Source organism: Zophobas morio, unplaced genomic scaffold (genome assembly GCF_036711695.1).
Source record: "Zophobas morio isolate AGI-343-1 ecotype UQ-CSIRO unplaced genomic scaffold, CSIRO_AGI_Zmor_V1 ptg000007l, whole genome shotgun sequence".
Taxonomy (NCBI): Eukaryota; Metazoa; Arthropoda; class Insecta; order Coleoptera; family Tenebrionidae; genus Zophobas; species Zophobas morio.
The window spans coordinates 5541322-5561337 of NW_026972112.1; the positions used below are offsets into that span (position 1 = coordinate 5541322).

The 20016-nt window shown below is 36.2% G+C and overlaps 3 protein-coding genes across 7 annotated transcripts in view; 1 reads left to right on the forward strand and 2 right to left on the reverse strand.

The window, feature by feature from the left end:
* The first annotated feature begins 10 nt into the window (after positions 1-10).
* Positions 11-12909, forward strand: LOC135124353 (atlastin-like). 5 transcript variants are annotated; one of them, XM_064049359.1, is made up of 8 exons: positions 11-101; positions 11062-11256; positions 11303-11452; positions 11503-11658; positions 11708-11984; positions 12034-12218; positions 12267-12488; positions 12539-12909. In XM_064049359.1, the coding sequence occupies exons 2-8, from the start codon at positions 11062-11064 to the stop codon at positions 12782-12784; spliced, it is 1431 nt and encodes a 476-aa protein (XP_063905429.1). In that variant the 5' UTR covers positions 11-101; the 3' UTR covers positions 12785-12909. The 5 variants fall into 5 exon arrangements, with proteins under 5 accessions (XP_063905429.1, XP_063905430.1, XP_063905428.1 ...); XM_064049360.1 differs by lacking the exon at positions 11-101 and adding an exon at positions 9577-9669; XM_064049358.1 differs by lacking the exon at positions 11-101 and adding an exon at positions 10585-10748.
* On the reverse strand, positions 7593-10533 carry LOC135124351 (uncharacterized). The gene is made up of 6 exons (XM_064049355.1): positions 10269-10533; positions 8735-10220; positions 8368-8682; positions 8066-8320; positions 7825-8019; positions 7593-7774 (listed from the first exon to the last, which is right to left on the reverse strand). The coding sequence occupies exons 1-6, from the start codon at positions 10403-10405 to the stop codon at positions 7697-7699; spliced, it is 2466 nt and encodes an 821-aa protein (XP_063905425.1). The 5' UTR covers positions 10406-10533; the 3' UTR covers positions 7593-7696.
* Positions 12910-14908: 1999 nt separating the features above from the next.
* LOC135124348 (protein jagged-1b) overlaps positions 14909-20016 on the reverse strand; it is a 201443-nt gene continuing 196335 nt past the window's right edge. Inside the window, exons 12-17 of the mRNA XM_064049350.1 lie at positions 18094-18243; positions 17930-18043; positions 17668-17877; positions 17257-17616; positions 16622-17151; positions 14909-16107 (exon numbers count right to left, since the gene is read on the reverse strand). Of these exons, the coding sequence (XP_063905420.1) occupies positions 15322-16107; positions 16622-17151; positions 17257-17616; positions 17668-17877; positions 17930-18043; positions 18094-18243 (2150 nt within the window). The 3' untranslated portion in view covers positions 14909-15321. The remainder of the gene's footprint in view (positions 16108-16621; positions 17152-17256; positions 17617-17667; positions 17878-17929; positions 18044-18093; positions 18244-20016) is intronic.

Genomic DNA, 20016 nt, shown 5'->3' on the forward strand with positions numbered 1-20016 from the left:
ACGGAATTTAGTTACTTCGAACTTAAGTGCAGTTCTCACTTAGGCGACAAAAACGCAGGTGATAGTAATTGCAGAGTTATCAGTTTTGCTGTATACTTAAGGTAATTATGACTGCTCACTACAGTAACTGTGTGTTCACTGCATTACCAGGAAGCTGCTATCTAAACTTAAATGCAATTTGAGCATTAATGACGTTCTATGCGCCTGCAGTTGTAAACAGTGAACGCTGCACTTTGATTATTATAGAAATATGGCCTTGACGAGACAATGGGCGGTATCGATTACACTATAAGACAAATATGCGATAAATGTGAGTGATCATGTTGTACTCCGGTTTTTTATTTTTTCGGTGTGATTGTGGTGCAGTGAGAAAAATTCCGCGTGACGTAGTGATTTTTGCAATTTAATTTTGAAACTGCAAAACCCAATGCAAAAAAAAATTGCAAACGTTCTAAAAGCTCTTTCTTTAAAGTTTAGTTTCAGAAATATTCAAGAAATTGTTCTAGCGAAATTGTTTGGGATCATTTACCATTTAGAATACTAATTTTGTAGATTTTCGGAAACTCACCCTTAGATACGAGTGCAGTGAACACATCCAGGTCTTCTTATCATTAGTAATCACAGTTGTTTTCGACTTATATTTTTCTACGCGATAAATAAATTTTTATTTCCTGAGCGTAAGCAAAGCCGACTCTCTACTTTTACGTTTTCTCGACCTTTCATGACTCCTAGAGTACGAAGAAATCGATCTCTCGTTTCCGTCAGTCTGTCCGTCTGTCTGCCGTTCCGGATTTTACCTAGACAGATAATCTCCGAAAGTACTGGACCGATTGTTGTCAAATTTTGTATTTATCTTAGGAATATCATGTAGACGATAAAACGCTAACCAAAATTTGTCTAATCATCCCCTCCAAGAAATTGATGACGTCAGCTCAAAATTTTGCTGAATAAATTCCAAATAAAATGGGCAAAAGATGATGAGTTTTTACTTGTGATTTATCATTCCATTACTATTTTTTGGATTAGCGTTGTAGCGGCACAATAACACATGGGTAAGCAGAGCAAAGATAAGTTGTCTTGTGGTGTAGCGGTCAGCATACCAGCCCGGAATGCTTGGAGACGTGGGTTCGAATCCCACCGAGGCACAACATTTTTCTCTGCTTACCTATAGCGTGAATTTATTTTATTGATTTAATCAGCAACTGCAAAATTTTGCTTTCAAATCTTGGACATGTTTTAAAGTTATCATAAGCATGGTAAGTTTTAGATCAAAATGTATTTGTTCATCCACCCCAAAAAATTGATGACGTCATCTCAAAATATTGTTGAATATGTCCTATCTTAAATGTGCAAAATATGATGAGTCTATACTTGTGATTTATTTTTAACACATATTTAATATTTTTTAAATTTGCTTATACAGGTGTCTCAGAAAAAAACCAATGACTGATGAGTTGTTAAAAAATAAATATCCAATCAGATTTAGGAATTTAACTCGTTACTATGGAAATATGCAATTTAACACCTTTTAAATTCAACAAGTTGTTACAAGTTTAATAGGGACAAAATCATTCTTATCATCTTAGCAAGTGGTAGCCCCGCCCACCCACCCCCTATTTTCTCAGAGGCTTATTTTAGCAAGTACTACCCTTTGAGAAAATAAAAGGCGGGTGGACGGGACTAGTACTTGCTAACATAAGTCTTATTTTGGCAAATAACATATCGTCTGAGAAAATAGGGGGCGGGTGGGCGGGGTTAGTACTTGCTAGGATAAGACTTATTTTGGCAAATGTCATATTCCCTGGGAAAATAGCGGGTGGGTGGGCGGGCCTAGTATTTGTTAAGATAAAACTGATTTTCCCCCTATTAATATTGTAAAAACTTGAAATTTAAAGGTGGTAAACTGCAAATTTCCCGTATCTTTTCACTTTTAAACTTTCATCATTCGCTAAAATTTACTTTTTGTTGCTTCTTTTTTCACGAAAATTTTATTTTTGACTCGACTATGATTTTTATTATGAGAATTTTAAAATCTTCACTGCCAGTTATGTTTCAGATATATTTAACTAAATATATTCGTTTAGTTTTCAAAGCATAAGAAATATTTCCAATATTTTGAACATTTTGGATTTTGACTATCGTTACTGAATTTTCTTAAGATTTTCACTTCATTTTTCTGATTAATTCAACATTCTCCCTTTATTCTACAAAACACTAAATGTATCTTTTCACTTTTAAATTTTCCTCAATCGCTAAAATTTGAAAGGTCGCATGATTAGTGAGCACAGCATTAATCGAACAGTTTCTTTTAAATCAAAGAAATTTTGCGTTCTGTTGCTTCTTTTTTTACGAAAATTTTATTTTTGACTCGACTATGATTTTTTCATGTTCCTGCACTCTGAAAATTAATCTATTATGAGAATTTTAAAATCTTCACTGCCAGTTATGTTTCAGATATCTTTTAACTAAATATATCCATTTAGTTTTCAAAGCATAAAAAATATCTCCAATATTTTGAACATTTTGGATTTTGACTATCGTTACTGAATTTTTTTAAGATTTTCACTTCATTTTTCTGATTAATTCAACATTCTCCTTTTATTCTACAAAACACTAAATGTATCTTTTCACTTTTAAATTTTCATCATTCGCTAAAATTTGAAAGGTTGCATGATTAGTGAGCACAGCATTAATCGAACAGTCTCTTTTAAATCAAAGAAAATTTACTTTCTGTTGCTTCTTTTTTCACGAAAATTTTATTTTTGACTCGACTATGATTTTTTCATGTTCCTGCACTCTGAAGATTAATGTATTATGATAATTTTAAAATCTTCACTGCCAGTTATGTTTCAGATATATTTTAACTAAATAAATCATTTAGTTTTCAAAGCATAAGAAATATTTACAATATTTTGAACATTTTGGATTTTGACTATCATTACTGAATTTTTTTAAAATTTTCGCTTCATTTTTCTGATTAATTCAACATTCTCCCTTTATTCTACAAAACACTAAATGTATCTTTTCACTTTTAAATTTTCATCATTCGCTAAAATTTGAAAGGTCGCATGATTAGTGAGCACAGCATTAATCGAACAGTCTCTTTTAAATCAAAGAAAATTTACTTTCTGTTGCTTCTTTTTTCACGAAAATTTTATTTTTGACTCGACTATGATTTTTTCATGTTCCTGCACTCTGAAGATTAATGTATTATGAGAATTTTAAAATCTTCACTGCCCGTTATGTTTCAGATATATTTTAACTAAATATATTCATTTAGTTTTCAAAGCATAAGAAATATCTCCAATATTTTGAACATTTTGGATTTTGACTATCGTTACTGAATTTTCTTAAGATTTTCACTTCATTTTTCTGATTAATTCAACATTCTCCCTTTATTCTACAAAACACTAAATGTATCTTTCCACTTTTAAATTTTCATCATTCGCTAAAATTTGAAAGGTCGCATGATTAGTGAGCACAGCATTAATCGAACAGTCTCTTTTAAATCAAAGAAAATTTACTTTCTGTTGCTTCTTTTTTCACGAAAATTTTATTTTTGACTCGACTATGATTTTTTCATGTTCCTGCACTCTGAAAATGAATGTATTATGGGTATTTTAAAAACTCCACTGCCAATTATGTTTTAGAAATATTTTAACTAAATACATTCATTTAGTTTTCAAAGCATAAGAAATATCTCCAATATTTTGAACATTTTGGATTTTGACTATCATTAGTGAATTTTCTTAAGATTTTCACTTCATTCTTCTGATTAATTCAACATTCTCCCTTTATTCTACAAAACACTAAATGTATCTTTTCACTTTTAAATTTTCATCATTCGCTAAAATTTGAAAGTCGCATGATTAGTGAGCACAGCATTAATCGAACAGTCTCTTTTAAATCAAAGAAAATTCACTTTTTGTTGCTTCTTTTTTCACGAAAATTTTATTTTTCACTCAACTATGATTTTTTCATGTTCCTGCACTCCGAAGATTAATGTATTCAGAATTTTAAAATCTTCACTGCCAGTTCTGTTTCTGATATATTTTAACTAAATATATTCATTTAGTTTTCAAAGCATAAGAAATATTTCCAATATTTTCAACATTTTGGATTTTGACTTTCGTTACTGAATTTTCTTAAGATTTTCACTTCATTTTTCTGATTAATTCAACATTCTATCCCTTTATTCTACAACACTAGCAAAAAGTATCTTTTCACTTTTAAATCTTCATCATTCGCTAAAATTTGAAAGGTCGCATGATTGTGAGCACAGCATTAATCGAACAGTCTCTTTGAAATCAAAGAAAATTTGCTTTTTGTTGCTTCTTTTTTCACGAAAATTTTATTTTTGACTCGACTATGATTTTTTCATGTTCCTGCACTCTGGAAATTAATGTATTATGGGTGTTTTAAAAACTCCACTGCTAATTATGTTTCAGATATATTTTAACTAAATATATTCGTTTAGTTTTCAAAACATAAGAAATATTTTAAGTATTTTGAATATTTTGGATTTTGAAATTCGTTATTGAATTTTCTTAAGATTTTCACTTCATTTTTCTGGTTATTTCAACATTCTCCCTTTATTCTACAAAACACTAAATGTATCTTTTCACTTTAAAATTTTCATCATTCGCTAAAATTTAAAAGGTCGCATGATTAGTGAGCACAGCATTAATCGAACAGTCTCTTTTAAATCAAAGAAAATTTACTTTTTTCACGAAAATTTTATTTTTGACTCAACTATGATTTTTTCATGTTCCTGTGCTCTGAAAATTAATGTATTATGGGTATTTTAAAAACTCCACTGCCAATTATGTTTCAGATATATGTATTTTAATTAAATATATTCGTTTGATTTTCAAAACATAAGAAATATTTACAATATTTTGAACATTTTGGGTTTTGAGTTTGAATTTTCTTAAAATTTTCGTTTTATTTTTCTGATTAATATCACTGCATTCATATTTTTTTAATTTGCTTAAACAGATTGACTCAAAAAAATTAAAGAATGCGTGAATTTATTTTATTGATTTAATCAGGAACTGCAAAACCGAATCCTTTGAAATCTTGGAGATGTTTTGAAGTTATCATAAGCATTGTAAATTTTTAATCAAATTGTATTTGCTCATCCCCCCTAAAAAAGTGATGACGTCACCTCAAAATATTGCTGAATATATCTTAAATGTGTAAAATATGATGAGTGATTTATTTTTAATATATAATGAATATTTTTTAAATTTGCTTATACAGGGTGTCTCAGAAAAATTAATAACCGAGTTATTAAAGAATAAATAGCGAATCAAATTTAGGAATTTAACTCGTTACTTTGGAAATATGCAATTAAACACCTTTTAAATTTAACAAGTTTTCACAAGTTAAATAGGGGCAAAACTAGTCGTATCTTAGCAAGTGCTAGCCCCGCCCACCCGCCCCCTATTTTCTCAGAGTTTATGTCATTTGCCAAAATAAGACTTATGTTAGCAACTATTAGCCCCGCCCACCCGCCCTCTATTTTCTCAGGAGTATGGCATTTGCCAAAATCAGTCTTATCGTAGCAAGTATTATCCCCGCCCGCCCACCCCTATTTTCTCAGAGGATATGTTATTTGCCAAAATAAGACTTATCTTAGCAAGTACTAGCAAGTACTACCCTCTGAGAAACTAAAGGGCAGATGGGCGGGGCTAGTACTTGCTAACATAAGTCCTATTTTGGCAAATGACATACCGTCTGAGAAAATAGGGGGCGGGTGGGCGGGGCTAGTACTTGGTAAGAAAAGACGTATTTCGGCAAATGACATATCGTCTGGGAAAATAGGGGTGGCACAAAAAAATTAATGAATGTGTCAATTTATTTTATTGATTAAATTAGGAACGGCTCACTCCATTTTCCCAGATTTTTTTTTTATTTTTAGTATTATACTGCACCAATCCAAGTTGATATTAGTGTCCTTGCAAAAATATTGATGACGTCATCACAAAATTCTGTAAAATAAAAATTCAACTCTAAAGTGCTGGATATATTTCATTGTAGAGACCAAAAACTATAAGGTTATATGGCCATTATAAAATCATCCCATTCTCTCGAAGTTAAATTTAAATTATATATTACTGAAATGACATTAAACCCGACTTAAAGAAATGAATACGACTCCAAGTGCAATGGAAGAAGTGTCAGTTTTTAAAATTATTTAGAAGTGTTATTTTCCTCAAAATTTTTACTAAAGGATGTTTCAATGTTTCAACAGAGTTTTGGTATTCCACGTTCTAACTAACTTGCACATTTTTCTTGTTTAATCTTTTTATTGGCGCCGCGATGTTAGCAAAATTTTCTAAAGTTTCTTCTTTTCTTCGTTCCCTATTTTTCTCAAAACAATACCATAATGCTTCAAACATATTTCACTTCGTAATTTCTTGTACAGAAATATGGATTTTGCGGTTAAGCTCCACCCCTCGGTCTCACGACGAATAAAATAAATCATCACAATTGAGATAGGGTGGGTGGGTGGGGCTTATCCATTTCAATAATAAAATACTTAAAATATCAAATGGTGAATTCGGGGTTAGGTTAGAATTATGCTTTAAGTATTACGTTGTTGAAAGTAAACTCTATAGATTAAGAAAAAGAAGCCAGTGATTAAGCCCCACCCACCCGCCCCTATCTCAATTGTGATGAATTTTTCATTTATTGTCATTTCGAAGGACAGAGCTTAATTCACATTTCTTTAGAAAAATTTACCATTTTCTAGGAAAACGAGTCCAAAGCGTAATTTAGCAGCAAACCTCGTTTATTTTTTTCGGACGTCTGGGACTAGGCGAAAAATTTTATTAAAAAAATCGATTACATTCATACATATACCAGTGATACAGGGACATTTTTAACTCTGAACATACGAAAGTAAGTATGGAGTTTAGTTTTCTCTACAGACTCTAATAAGCAAGCAATAGCCCCGCCCACCCGCCCTCTATTTTCTTACAGGATATGTCACTTGCCAAAATTATTCTTGTCTTGTCAGGAACTAGCCCCGCCCACCCACCCTCTACTATTCTTGGAGCATATCTCACTTGCCAAAATCAGTTTTGTCGTAGCAGATTCTAGCCCCGCCCACCCGCCCTGTTCTCATTCTAAAGATTTTATTTTTGTTCAGTACAAGATCCGCCTTTCATTGTGACCAGATAAAATGAATGACTGGACTGGAGTTGGGGTGGGTGGGCGGGGTTAATTATATGATCTTCTGTAGAATGGGAATGGAAACTAATAGAAAAAAAGCACGAATCGTAATTTTTTTATCCTAATTGCAGATATTTATTTCTTATTTCAGAAGAAAATAATGTGAGTGTGTTTTAGTTTATCTTTCCAAAAAGCTGATGACGTCGTCTCGCAATATCGGGCGAATTAATTATTGATTTTTTTTATCAGGTTGGCAACATATTTAAATTTGATGAAATATCTCTTATCAAAATGAAAAAAGTCACTTTCTCATCACGTTTGTCAGGCGCGGTCCTGTCAAAGTTGACAATTGTGAACCCATCATTTTTTTACCGTTTGAACGTGGTTTATACGTAGGAAAATGAAATTCATCGTCTTAATTTACGTTTATTTAAAAAATGTTCAATTAATCCAAAATTACAGTATGGACCAGACTAGAAATTGAATGCCCATTTTCTACCAGTTCCTAACCTAAAAATCAGATCTTGCTATGTTTTAAAATGTACTCCGGAATTAGCACGGACTTAAAATTAAGCGACATTGTTCCCACTATCACCTACAAAAGTACGTCAGCTACCTCCATCCATTCCACCAATTTATACTTACAATATTTTTTACAACTTCCATGGATAGGATTACACCACCAGGACCTTCAATCGATCCCACATATTTATGGGTCTTGATATCATACACATACACATTTCCATTATAGCAGCTAGCGAAAAGTAAATCTCCGGAAACTCGCAAACAACTTATTCCTTTAGAGTTTGAAACTTGGTATTTACGGACCAAATTACCGTCCTAAAACAACTATTTACACACGTTATATAAAAATAGTCAAACTTACGTGAAAACTATACACTAAAATATCGTGTGCTGTTGTTCCACAGTACACCATACTGTTTTCTAAGATCAAACTATACACAGTGGGCGTTACCGACTCCGTCATTGTTCTTAATCTTAAGCCTGACATTGCGTCCCTGACAAACACGGGTGCGTTCCTCATACCTACTAACAAGACTCGTCTGGCGCCCTCTTGTGCCGCTTTTAAAACCATGACGTTGTCGTCTGATATCTTGTCTTTAAATTCGACTTTACATTGCTTGAAAGTAAGTGTTACTCATGGAGGTTACAATTTGTTGTTAGTACCTTTAAAGAATAACGTATGAGATTCCCTGCTGTGGTTCCAATGAAGATATAGAACCAAGCCACCTCCATACACTGAATGATATCTTTAATGTTGGTTACGCGAATCAGTTCTCGTGTATCATAGTTATATTCGTGTAATTTATTATTCGCAGTTCCAATCAGTAGCAATAGTTTCCCTTTTGACGTCACCCAGTGGCACAAAGACACTATAGGGAGTTCAGATACGTGGATGTTAGTGACAACAGTGCCATCTAGCGCATTTATGTAGAAAACGTTTCCCTTCTCTGATGCCGCTAGAACAATGTTCTCAATTACCTGTAAGACGAATTATTACTAATTTTGTAAAAAATTGAAAGATGTATGTTACTTTTATTACAAGAATTTTTTCGGAAATGGATTCAAATTTTAAAGGTTTCTCGTAATAGATCAACTTTTCTTTTGTTAAATTAGTGTCGTTTGTAACTTCAGCTGAATTATTTTTGGTTTCAGTGGTGGTTTTTTGTGTTTCGTGATTAGCAGTTGCTCGAGTAACCATTTTATGTTGTTTGGAAGATTTTTCATTTTTAGTAATTTCTGTACGCTTTGTTGGACTTTTTCCTTTACTTTTCGTTTTGATTGTTACTTTTTCGTTTTTACTATTTTCTTTTTTCTGAATTTTGGCAAATATAGACTGTCTCATTATAGTTAGGCGCGTTATCTCCTTGTCAATTTCTAGCATTGCACTAATGGCATCATCTAAACTGTTTATTTTGTCTTTGTCAATATCAAATTTGTTGGTTTTATTAACTAAAGGGCAATCAGTCTGTGTACTTACAGATTTTAATTCATTAGAGTCTGTCTGAACACTGGCTGTAATAAATGTATTAGCGTCTATATTTTCCGATTTTATCCAAATGTTGGTAAAATGATTTTCTGGAATTTGATTTGGACCATCTATCTCAGGAAAGTGACTTTGTTGGATTTGACTTGGGTCATCCATATCTGCGCAGTTATTTTCCTGGGTTTGACTTAAACCATCTAGTGAACTCAAACTGGTGGAATTAAAACCCGAATTTTCCATTGGAAAATCAACTTCATCATCTTTAACTTCACAATCAGTGTTTATCTCCTGCTTAATCTTATCAATATCAATCACACCACTCTCCTCATCCCCTGACGACGCGATTATCTCATTTTCACCTTCTTCAACTGTCACCACATTTTCAGTTTTGACACTGACAGTTCCTTCCGCGCTTTGTGAACATGAAGCATCATCAAAATTCAAGTTTAAAGTGCTGCTGAGCTCCTGAATCACCTCTAAGGGTAAATCTTCAATTTTTATACCAATATCCGGTATTATAGCGTTGATAACCTCACTACTCTCGACAGTCTGATTCGAACACATGTCCCTCAAAACCTTGGACAACTCCAGCCGCTTCTGTTTGTGAATTTGTTGAATCGCCACATCATACCCCGACGAGTTAGCACAAATCAGGTTCATTTTTTTCCCGTGACTCAAGTTTGTGATATGTGTAATAATTTTCTGGTGAATTTCACCCACATTGTACTGAATTGCTTTTTTGTTCGTCTTCGCCGCCGCTTTCTCGCTTTCGTTTTTGCTGCTTTTTGTGTCAGTTTCAACGGGCTGTTCGTCGCTCACTGGCGGCGTTTTCGGAGCATCAACTACATCATCTTCCGGCATCATAAGCCGCTTTTTTATCATGTCGCTGGTTTCTTGTATTTTCTTCATCGTGTATTCCTCGGTGCCCGAGAAGGGCGACGGGGACCGCGAGTGGCGGCTTTCGGACGCATGAGGGGGCGGTCGTCTTCGGCGGTAACTCCACCGGGGCTGGAAATTGTACTTTGCGCTGTAGCTGCAAGCGAGGTTTTAAAGCAGACGCCTTCGTGGGGGCACTACTTACTACTGGAATTTGCTGTAAGGCCGGTTGTAGTGATAATTGTCGAATTCTGTTCCTCGTCTCAGCTTTTGTTGTTTGGTGTAGTGGCTAAAGATTTTATTGCTTTTGTTGTTTTCGCGGTTCGCTCGTCCGTGCGACATTGTGTAGACACTTGTTTTTGGGTTTAAGGCAATGACTTCTATCGCAATTTCAAAATATTTTCAAAATTGTGTTTATAACCAAAGCGTACGACGTGACATTTGACATGTTGGAACGACGTTGAAAGTTACTAAATTTGTCACTAGATTTTGGTGATTTTTGTGGTGGTGGTGGTTATTGTTGGTAACGAATGAAATGTCATGCGTGAGCTACCACAGAGGGGCGGTGCGTTGTAGGGGGATCCCCTGTGTACAAAGAAAAGCGTTTGATACAGATTTAATTTCATTGTGTTCCACTTTCCTTTAGTAGTTGCTTTTCTGGCTTGAGTGTGTTAACAACCTCAAAGTAAGTCAAGACATTCATTACCACTTTGTTCTTTATCTTATCAGTATGTGCGATATATTTTGCCAAAAGTAGTCTTAAACGAATCAATTTTTCACCGAGAATAATTTTTTTTACCAAAAATGTGATGCGTCGTTGTTATAGTTGGTGATACCTGTCGAAAAGTAGGCCGTGATTAAACAACTGAAAAGTTTGACATTGATGTACACGTCATTTCTGCCATTTTGTAGCTCAATCATTTCATTTCCAGCATAAAAGAGAATTTTGCTTTGAAGTTGCAAACTGCGACACATACTAATCTTATTTTATATTTTAGATGGAACCACAAGCACTGCAAATAATAGAAACCCAGCCGGACGATACCATCCTTTTAAATGAAGAGGCTTTACGCAACATTCTGACACAAGATGAAATTAGAGACAGATATGTTGCAGTTATATCCATCACCGGAGCATTCAGAGGAGGGAAATCATTTCTTCTCAATTTCTTGTTACGTTACTTGAAGATTAAGGTAGTCACATTGAAACCATTTGCAGTTGTCATTGCCCCGTTTTTAGTATCTTGAAAAGCGAAATGTAACTGATTGGTTGACCCCAGAAGATGGACCTTTGAAGGGGTTTTCATGGGCAGCTGGGTCAAAGCGACACACGTCTGGAATTATGATGTGGCCACAAGTTTTCCTAACAACTTTACCCACAGAAGAAAAGGTTTCATTTTGCTGTTATAACCAACAATACAAACTAAATGGATGTTTCAGGTTGCTATTTTTCTTCTAGATACACAAGGGTCTTTTGATAATCAGACCACCATGGATGACTGTGCTAAAATTTTTGCCCTCAGTACTCTTATTAGTTCAGTTCAGATTTACAACGTAATGCGTACTATAAGACAGTATGATTTGACACACATCCAGGTTTGATTTTGGTACGTCAAGGTTAACATTTCACTGATTCATTTTATAGTGTTTTGGTGGTTTTGGAAATCTTTTAACTAACGGTGAAAGCGCTCCTTTCCAGAATTTTACTTTTTTGGTGAGGGACTGGGCGTGCCCGTATGAACATCCGTATGGCGATATTGGGGGAGCTGCAATGCTTGAACAAATTTTCAGCAGCAAAAATCCAGAAATTCAAGAACAAGTTATCAACATTAAAAGCTTATTTAATGAAACGAATTGTTTTTTAATGCCATATCCAGGTCGCACTGTTGATGCTTCTAATACTTTTAACGGCAGCTTGGATGGTTTGTATGTTGAAAGTTAACTGTACAGATTTTTTTTGTCTCTTTGTAGACATCGACGAGTCTTTCTTAGATAACGTGAGTGACTTTGTGACACTCTTGTTGTCACCGGAAAATCTCGTCTTGAAAACTGTCAATGGGGTGAAATTAAAAGCTGAAGACTTTATGTGTTACATAACAGAGTACTGTAATATTTTGAAAGACGGTGACTTGCCGAAAATGGAGACGATTTTCAAGGTTTAAGTCATTTGTGTCACTTAATTTTTTAGTCATATATTATTTTAGGCGACTATTGAAGCCCATCATAAGGCCGCATTGATGCAGGCGTTAAAAATATATAAGAAAAACATGGACGTTGACGTTAAATACAGTCCTAGGTCTTCAAACGAAACCGAACTGTTTAAAAAACACACCACAAATAAAATCAAGACCATTGATTATTATACGAAAATTAAAAAAATGGGCGATCCCCACATTTTCGATAAATATTTAATTAGACTGAAAAATGTACGCCATTATTGTAGTTTAAGTAACGTAACTTCAATTCTTTTTTTTAGGAGGTGGAAACTGAACACAAACGTTATAGAGTATTAAATGACGAAAGAAAGCGGAAACTGGAACAAACGAAGAAGAGAATGGAAGAGGCTCAACGGATGGCGGGTGCTAGAGCTAGTAGTAGCGGCTTGAGTCAGCTTAATACAGCAGAAAAAGTCGGAATAGCGGCTAGTGTTATTGGCGGAGTTGCAGTTTTAGCGTTTGGTGCCTCAAAATTGTTTTCTAGCTCTAGAGGTAACAATGATTAGGGAACTTTAAGATAATGATTTATTCACTTTTATTTGATGGAGACAGCGTACTAATAAAATTTAATTCGCTTATTATGTAACGTTGTGGTAAACTACTGCATTAATATTAAATTATTACACTAAAATTATTAGCAAGTACTAGCCCCGCCCACCCGCCCTTTATTTTCCTTGAGGATATGTCATTCGCCAAAAATCAGTCTTAGCAAGTACTAGCCCCGCCCACCCGCCCGTTATTTTTTTAGGGGGTATATCATTGCTAAAATCAGTTTTATCTTATCAAGTTAAAATATTTTAAACTGGTTACTAGGTATACAGAGGAGAGTTGGTTTTAGAAATGTTTAGTCTAAAGTATCAAATGATACATCATTAAGGCTTGTCCCAGAAAGTTTTGCACATGTTTTGTTTTTGAATAAAACAAGAACGCCTCAACAAATCGAATCAAATTTATTTACAGTATACTAAAACGGCAATAAAATTATGAATTTCTTAATTACTTGTTTAAAATTAGGGCTTACGGGAAAATAATCTCACTTTAGATCTAATGCGACGCAATATTTTTTGCAAATTTGCACTAGAAACTTTTTTACTTCCCATCATCCACAATTTTTTGAAGAATTCAAAATTTTTGGCGCATTTTCCTTTTCTAAGAATTCCCTTAACTAGAGCCCAATATCTTTCAATAAGCCGGACTTCAGGTGAGTTTGGGGGATTATTTTCTTTGTCTGGATATTGGACTCTAATCTGCGCAAACCAATTCTTTGCTAATTGTGAGTAATAAGAAATAGCTAGGTCTGGCCAAAAGAAAGTAGAACCTGGGTGAGCTCTTAAAAAAGATAGTAATCGAGCTTGAAGGCATTTTCGGACTCAAAACTCAGTATTGATGCTGCTTTCAACAAAAAAACCCTGTTTCTCTTGCCACATTGGCAAATTGCCTGCCAAATAAGAACTTTGCCGCCAAATTTTTTCAAAAAAATATATTTTTCTTTGGCGCTGACATCTATCAATGGTCCTTTTTATCGTCCACCGCGTGGTATTAGCCTTTTTCGCTATTAAATGTAAAGATTTTTGAGAATGTTCGGACCAAATTTTGCAAAATTCGTTATCTTACACTAACTCTTTTTGACGACATTTTGAGAACCGACTGATTAAAACAAAAAAACTTATGACAGATGTGAAGACCATGGCCTAGTGTAGCATATATATTTTACTTAATTCAAATGGCGGTTAAACAACTTTAATAGCAGAATTTAAATATGGTGCAAAACTTTCTGGGACAAGCCTTATTTTGAAGTTTGTAGAATTTTTATTTATTTGACAATCATATTTAACACGCTTTGAAATTTAGTTTAAACTTTATGGGTATTCGTGAAATTACGTAAGCGATTATTTATACTTTGAAGGTGAATTACACTGTCAGAAAGGCTGACAACCACAGAAGTGAGATGAGAACATTTTGGTGTAGAGTTGACTTTAGCCATCACAGTTGGTATCATTGATGTGGTTGACACAACATTGACAATAAAGAAATTGGCGTTTTATTACCTTAATAAGGGATAATAATGTTCATATTGCCGACTTGTTTAGGAAATTGGAGCGTGGTGATTACATTAAACGTACGATTTTTATTTAAATCACTTTATTTATTCTCCTTAATTCACAAGCTCTAATTAATTTTTAATTACAAAAGCTTCTTGCACTTGGCGTTATGAAATGCAAAGTCGTTTATACAAAATATACAATCATATAATCTTATTAGTCTAATCGTTTCTTTTAAAAAGTATAGTACAAAACTTATAAAGGAGTGCACAGTTTCTGGAAATTATTTCTAAAACATCTGGTTTGTTCAGAACGAACAGGCACAATAAAGGCACTATTGTATACTATAAGTACTGTATTTAATGCTAGAAGTTTGTGAACAATCTACGAGTCAGTTGCGTTGAGTATTTGCGATTGTAGTAGATTTTCACGAACTTTACAATTTATATTTAGTCAATACTGAATGCTCGTTATTTACATATTTACAACAATATGTAGTCAAAATGATTAAATATCCAAGGCTTTGAGATTTGATCTAAATGGAATGACAATTTTAAACGTTAATAAATTAGTCATAAACTAGAAATTTCACAGATATTTGAAGTCTATAATGGAACTCTATGTCTAAAACAATACACTAAAATGTGATTAAAAAAGTCAGGAACAATACAATAAATACAATATAAAAAAAAAAAAAACAAATATATGTACACATTATTCTGAATTACAGAAATTAAATTTAAATAAAAATAATTTTAAAAACTCTAACAAGTTATATTATAAAAAAAAGAAAACAAATCAAAATATTAAATAATATCACACTATTAACACGTTTCCGTTGTGTCACCAGGTGTTTCTAAAAATCACGAGATCATACTCCTTATCACTTTAGAGTCTAACATAATGCAGTCATAGTCATATGGGCTTCCTCAATTTCGTTAAAAACCTACGACTAAAATTGCACAAAAAAGTCACGGAGCCCACACTCCACTGGCCCGAAGTTAAACAAGCACTGTAAGCACATCCGCACTCCCGCTCGTATTCTGCGAAGTCCTCTGTTTATTTACATTAATAATACTTTTGCTAAAGTCTTTGTGTCCCGAAGAATCGTCGAACGCCGCTGTGTTCTTCCTCACGTCGGGATTTTGCGCCTTGTACAGCATGATCTGGCTGCTGCGGTGGGCCGGGCTCAGCCCGTCCAGCTTGATCCCGTCCCCGATCTTCATGGAGTTGTTGTCGTTGCTGGTCCCGGGCACCACCAGCATGGTCTTCCTCGAGCCCGGGCAGTCCACCTCGGAAATCATCTCCAGCATCTCGCTGGAGGTTTCGTGCGGCAGCATGGAGCTGAGCGGCCGGACCACGCTCACCTTGGGCAAGTCCAGGCCGCACGCGCCCGCCGAGTTGATGCTGGCCATGCTGCCGCCGTCGTCCTTGAGCGGATTCGCGTACCTGCGCAGGTTCTCCTCGTTCTGCAGGTTATTGGACTTCTCGTCCTCGTGGTTGCGGTGGCAGGTGTCGGACGACGGCGACAGGTTCATGCCGCTGAGGCCGAGGTTGCGCCGGCGCTGCCGCAAGTAGAGCAGACCCACGGCGACGGCCGCCACCAGGCCCAGGGTTATGAAGCACACGAGGGCGATTAGGTATTTGTTGTTGGGGGGCTCCTCGGAGACGAGGGCGGTTTCCACCTTCACCTCCACGATGGAGGTGAGGGCCAGGACGGTGGTTTGCTTGCGGGAGATGGCTTCGCCGATCACGCGGATGCCGTCCAGGACGCCGGCTTGGCCAGACTGTAACGAAGAAACAACAAATGCTCAACTTAACCCTCATAAATAAGTTAGACGCTTTAAAAGCTAAGACATTTTAACGATAACGACTATTGACGCGGAAATGTACGGCATTCAGGCAAGATTTCTATCATTACGAGTACTAGGAATAATTACTAACATTGTATTATTAATTATTATTCTTTAGCAGACAAGTATGGTGTAAAAATATTTTGGTAAATTTAACTTTTTATTTATGTATTTATTATTTTATTTTTAGGTCCGCCTTTGACTTTGAATATAAATTTGCCGATTGTCCCCGTCGATCCTCCTCCTCCTCCCCGTTATCCTTTCGTGGACTACAAAGATTTTTTCTTTATGATTCAGAATTCCTTGTAAGGACGTGTTACGATGTAGTGATGATTGTAAGAGTTAATAAATGTGATAGTTCTATTTTAATAAAAATTTCAGTCAATCTGTGTACTAACATGTGAATTGGGTTTGCTGTTTTTTATGGGCAGCGTGATCAACTACTTACCAGAGTGACTTCGACGGTATCATTGTAGTCGATCTTGAGATCGCACAGCAGCACCAATTCGTTCTGCAAGTCGTTGGCCGCCTGCTGGTTAGCCAGCAACCTCCTCAGGTCCCCGCACAGGCTCTCCACCGTCACCCCCGGCGGCAGCTTCATCCGGTCCAGCAGCAGCGTCAGCCTGGCGCACGTGTTGCTCAGGACCGCCTGGTTGGGCCAGCACGTGCTGGGGCTGGGCACCGACGGCGGCTTCACCCTGCGCCCGCTCTCCAGGTCCCTGCACTCTCCGTAGGGCTGACACGGCGGCGACAAGCACGACTCCGACGGCGACGGCACGCACACCTGGTTGTTGTTGCAGTTGTTCATCCTGTCGCTGCTGCGGCAGTTCCCCAGGCCGCACCAGAGCTTGGTGCACTTCACCAAGCCGTTGATGCACAAGCAGGTGTTGCATTCGTGCTGCCACGTGATGTTGTTCTCGAGGGTGTGACCCTCCCACGTGCAGCTTCCGGGCGACGGGAGGTGGGAGTTGTCTGGAACTGAAGATGAGGAAATTGTTATTAATGAGGCGATCGCGACATGTGTGGGAGATTTGCTGTATGACTTAATTTTCTGGTGATGGCCACGTATGACAAATTACGTACCGTTGCACTGCTTTCCGCTCCTTCCGGGCGAGCAGATGCAATCGAAATCGTCGATTCTGTCCAGACACGTCCCGCCGTAGCCGCAGGGGTTCGAGGCGCAGTCGTTGACGTTGATCTTGCAGTCGGGGCCGGTGAAGCCGGGGGCGCACTCGCACAGGAACCAGTTGACGCCGTCGATGCACTTGCCGCCGTTCTGGCACGGCTGCGGGATGCAGTCGTTGACGTCGTCCTGGCAGTGGTTGCCCTCGAAGCCGTCCTTGCAAATGCACTGGTAGTAGTCGCCGGTGTTGACGCAAGTGCCGCCGTTGAGGCACGGGTTCGAGCGACAGGCGGTTTGTTTGGCGATGTGGCACGTCGTCCCTGCAATTTTGACAGTTAAGACGAGTTGGCAGTTGTAGAAAGACAACTCACCTTCCCAGTCTGGAGGACACCTGCACACGAACGTCTTCCCCAGGTCCTGGCACGTCCCCCCGTTTTTGCACGTGGTGTGGTCACAATGGCTATCTTTCAAAGAACACGTTTTACCCTTCCAGCCGTTCTTGCAGTTGCATTCAAAATCGGCGATTCGGTCCACGCAAGTTCCGTTGTTGCGACAGGGGTTGGGGCTGCAGTCGTCTGTGTCTACACAAAAGGCGTTAAAAGGATTTCTTTTATGGAAGAAATAAATACTTACTGATGTTGCATAAAGCCCCTTCCCAGCCTTCTTTACAAATACACTGGAATGCGTTGATTTTGTCCACGCAGGTGCCGCCATTTTCGCAAGGGTTGACCTTGCAGTCATTGATGTCTATAAAATAAGGGTTAATTTTTGCAACCTTACTTGGAAGAAGAACTTACTTTCATGACAGTACTTTCCGGTAAATCCGGGCTGGCATTGACACCTGTGGCCGATTCCGGGGAGGTTGACGCAGTGGCCGTGTTCGCCACAAATACTGGGGGCTGTGTTCCTGCCGCTGCCCACCGCCACCACTATACAACTTTCGATTCCTGCAACAAGATTAGCTTCCTTATTATGGGATATAGTTACTATAACCACATTAGTTTTGCATACTAATAAAATTTTACAAGCTAAAAATAAAACATTTGAAGCTTCCCATAGATTTTGGTCGTCAAAGCTAGAAGAGGGCCGTGTTTTAAGGTGGCTGTAAACGCAATTTTCCAAAGAGGAAGGAAATCTTGATGCCACATAAGACAGAAAAATATACCACACTCTAATTTGAAAAATTAATGTTTAACGTTCATTTGTTTTGGCTACGACATTCAATTTTGATTTTTTTTAATTCTTATTATATATTATACTTTCAATATTTTCAAACAATACATAATTTAATACATATTTGGAAAAGGAGTAATGAAGTTCATTAAGAAGATAATAAACTCTAAAAAAAATTGGTCGAAGGTTATTCTGACAGAAGTTCCCTCGCTCCTAAAGGACACTCGAACAAATATACAGTTGCCGCCAAAAAATTTCAGACGTCAATGTCATTCAGTCGTCAGATATTGTAAAGCAACCTTTAGATGTTTCTAACCTAAATACATATTTGACAGTCATTTTTAACTTTTACATTTGACACTTACATGAATGTAGCTGTAGCGTAAGCTGGAATTTTGAAAGTTTGACATTCCAGCTGTCCGAAATAATGACAATAAAGCATAGACTACATTAAAATTTTTGACATGACAGAAAAGTGACGTTTGAAATTTTTTGTCGGAAACTGTAGCTTCGAAAAATGATAAAGTTTAACTTTGAGAATTTTATAATGAGCTACAGCTCAAATTTGAAGAATTAACTTCGTAATTTTGATTTGTTTTAATGAATTGCGTGTCTAATAGACAGTTAAATAATTACTGTTGATCCTAAAATTAAAAAACCACCACCTGTTTGCTGAATTAAGTTGATACCAAAAAACTCCAAATTTGAAATTTCATGACAAAAATGTCAAAATAAAATAAATAAAAACGTGTTTTGAATGAAAACCAGAATCATCCTAACCTCAGTTTTTTGACATGTACATCTTGGTATCAAAAATCTTCTTAGACAACGTTGTCGGTTGAGTGGTTTTTTAATTTTTGAATAGATAATCGTCATTAATAATTTAATAATAATTTGGAAGAATACGATCCACAACGTCAGTTTTTGCTGTTGACAGATGTCGTTTTTGATTATTTTTATCGGAATTTTGGACTGTCAATTAAAATTCACATTAAAAGATATCAGATTTACGAAGTTTATTTTAAAAAATTTGGTTCAGTAATTTTTTTTTTAATTTTTTCGTGTTCTTGAGATACTTTTTAACAACATGCAGTTGGCTTCAGAAGAAATGGGAACTGTCAAAGTTACTATGACAAATTTCTGTGTGAATTTTTCTAGTTAAACAGGACTATTTTGAAATAGGTTAAAACAATAATGACATTGCAAAAGTTTTGTGTCAAAATAGTGACCAATATTTCGCAAATTTGTCAAATTGACAAGTAAGAGACAGGTACATTTTACATTGTACAAAAATTCCATGCCCGCTTTTTCTGGAGCCAACTGTACATCCAGCTGTTCTGTCATTTTTAGATCATGCTATACAGGTGATCCATTAAAAAAAACTAAGACGTGTGTTACACTTTAAAAACGGAAAACTGTATACTTAAAAATAATTTTACAGGATAGTCCTCAAAGAATCGTACAATTTTGCGGTTTGATTTTTTTAACTTAAACTATAGTAATCGAGTTCAACGGACGACTTGCCACTTTCATGTTTTCCCGACGTT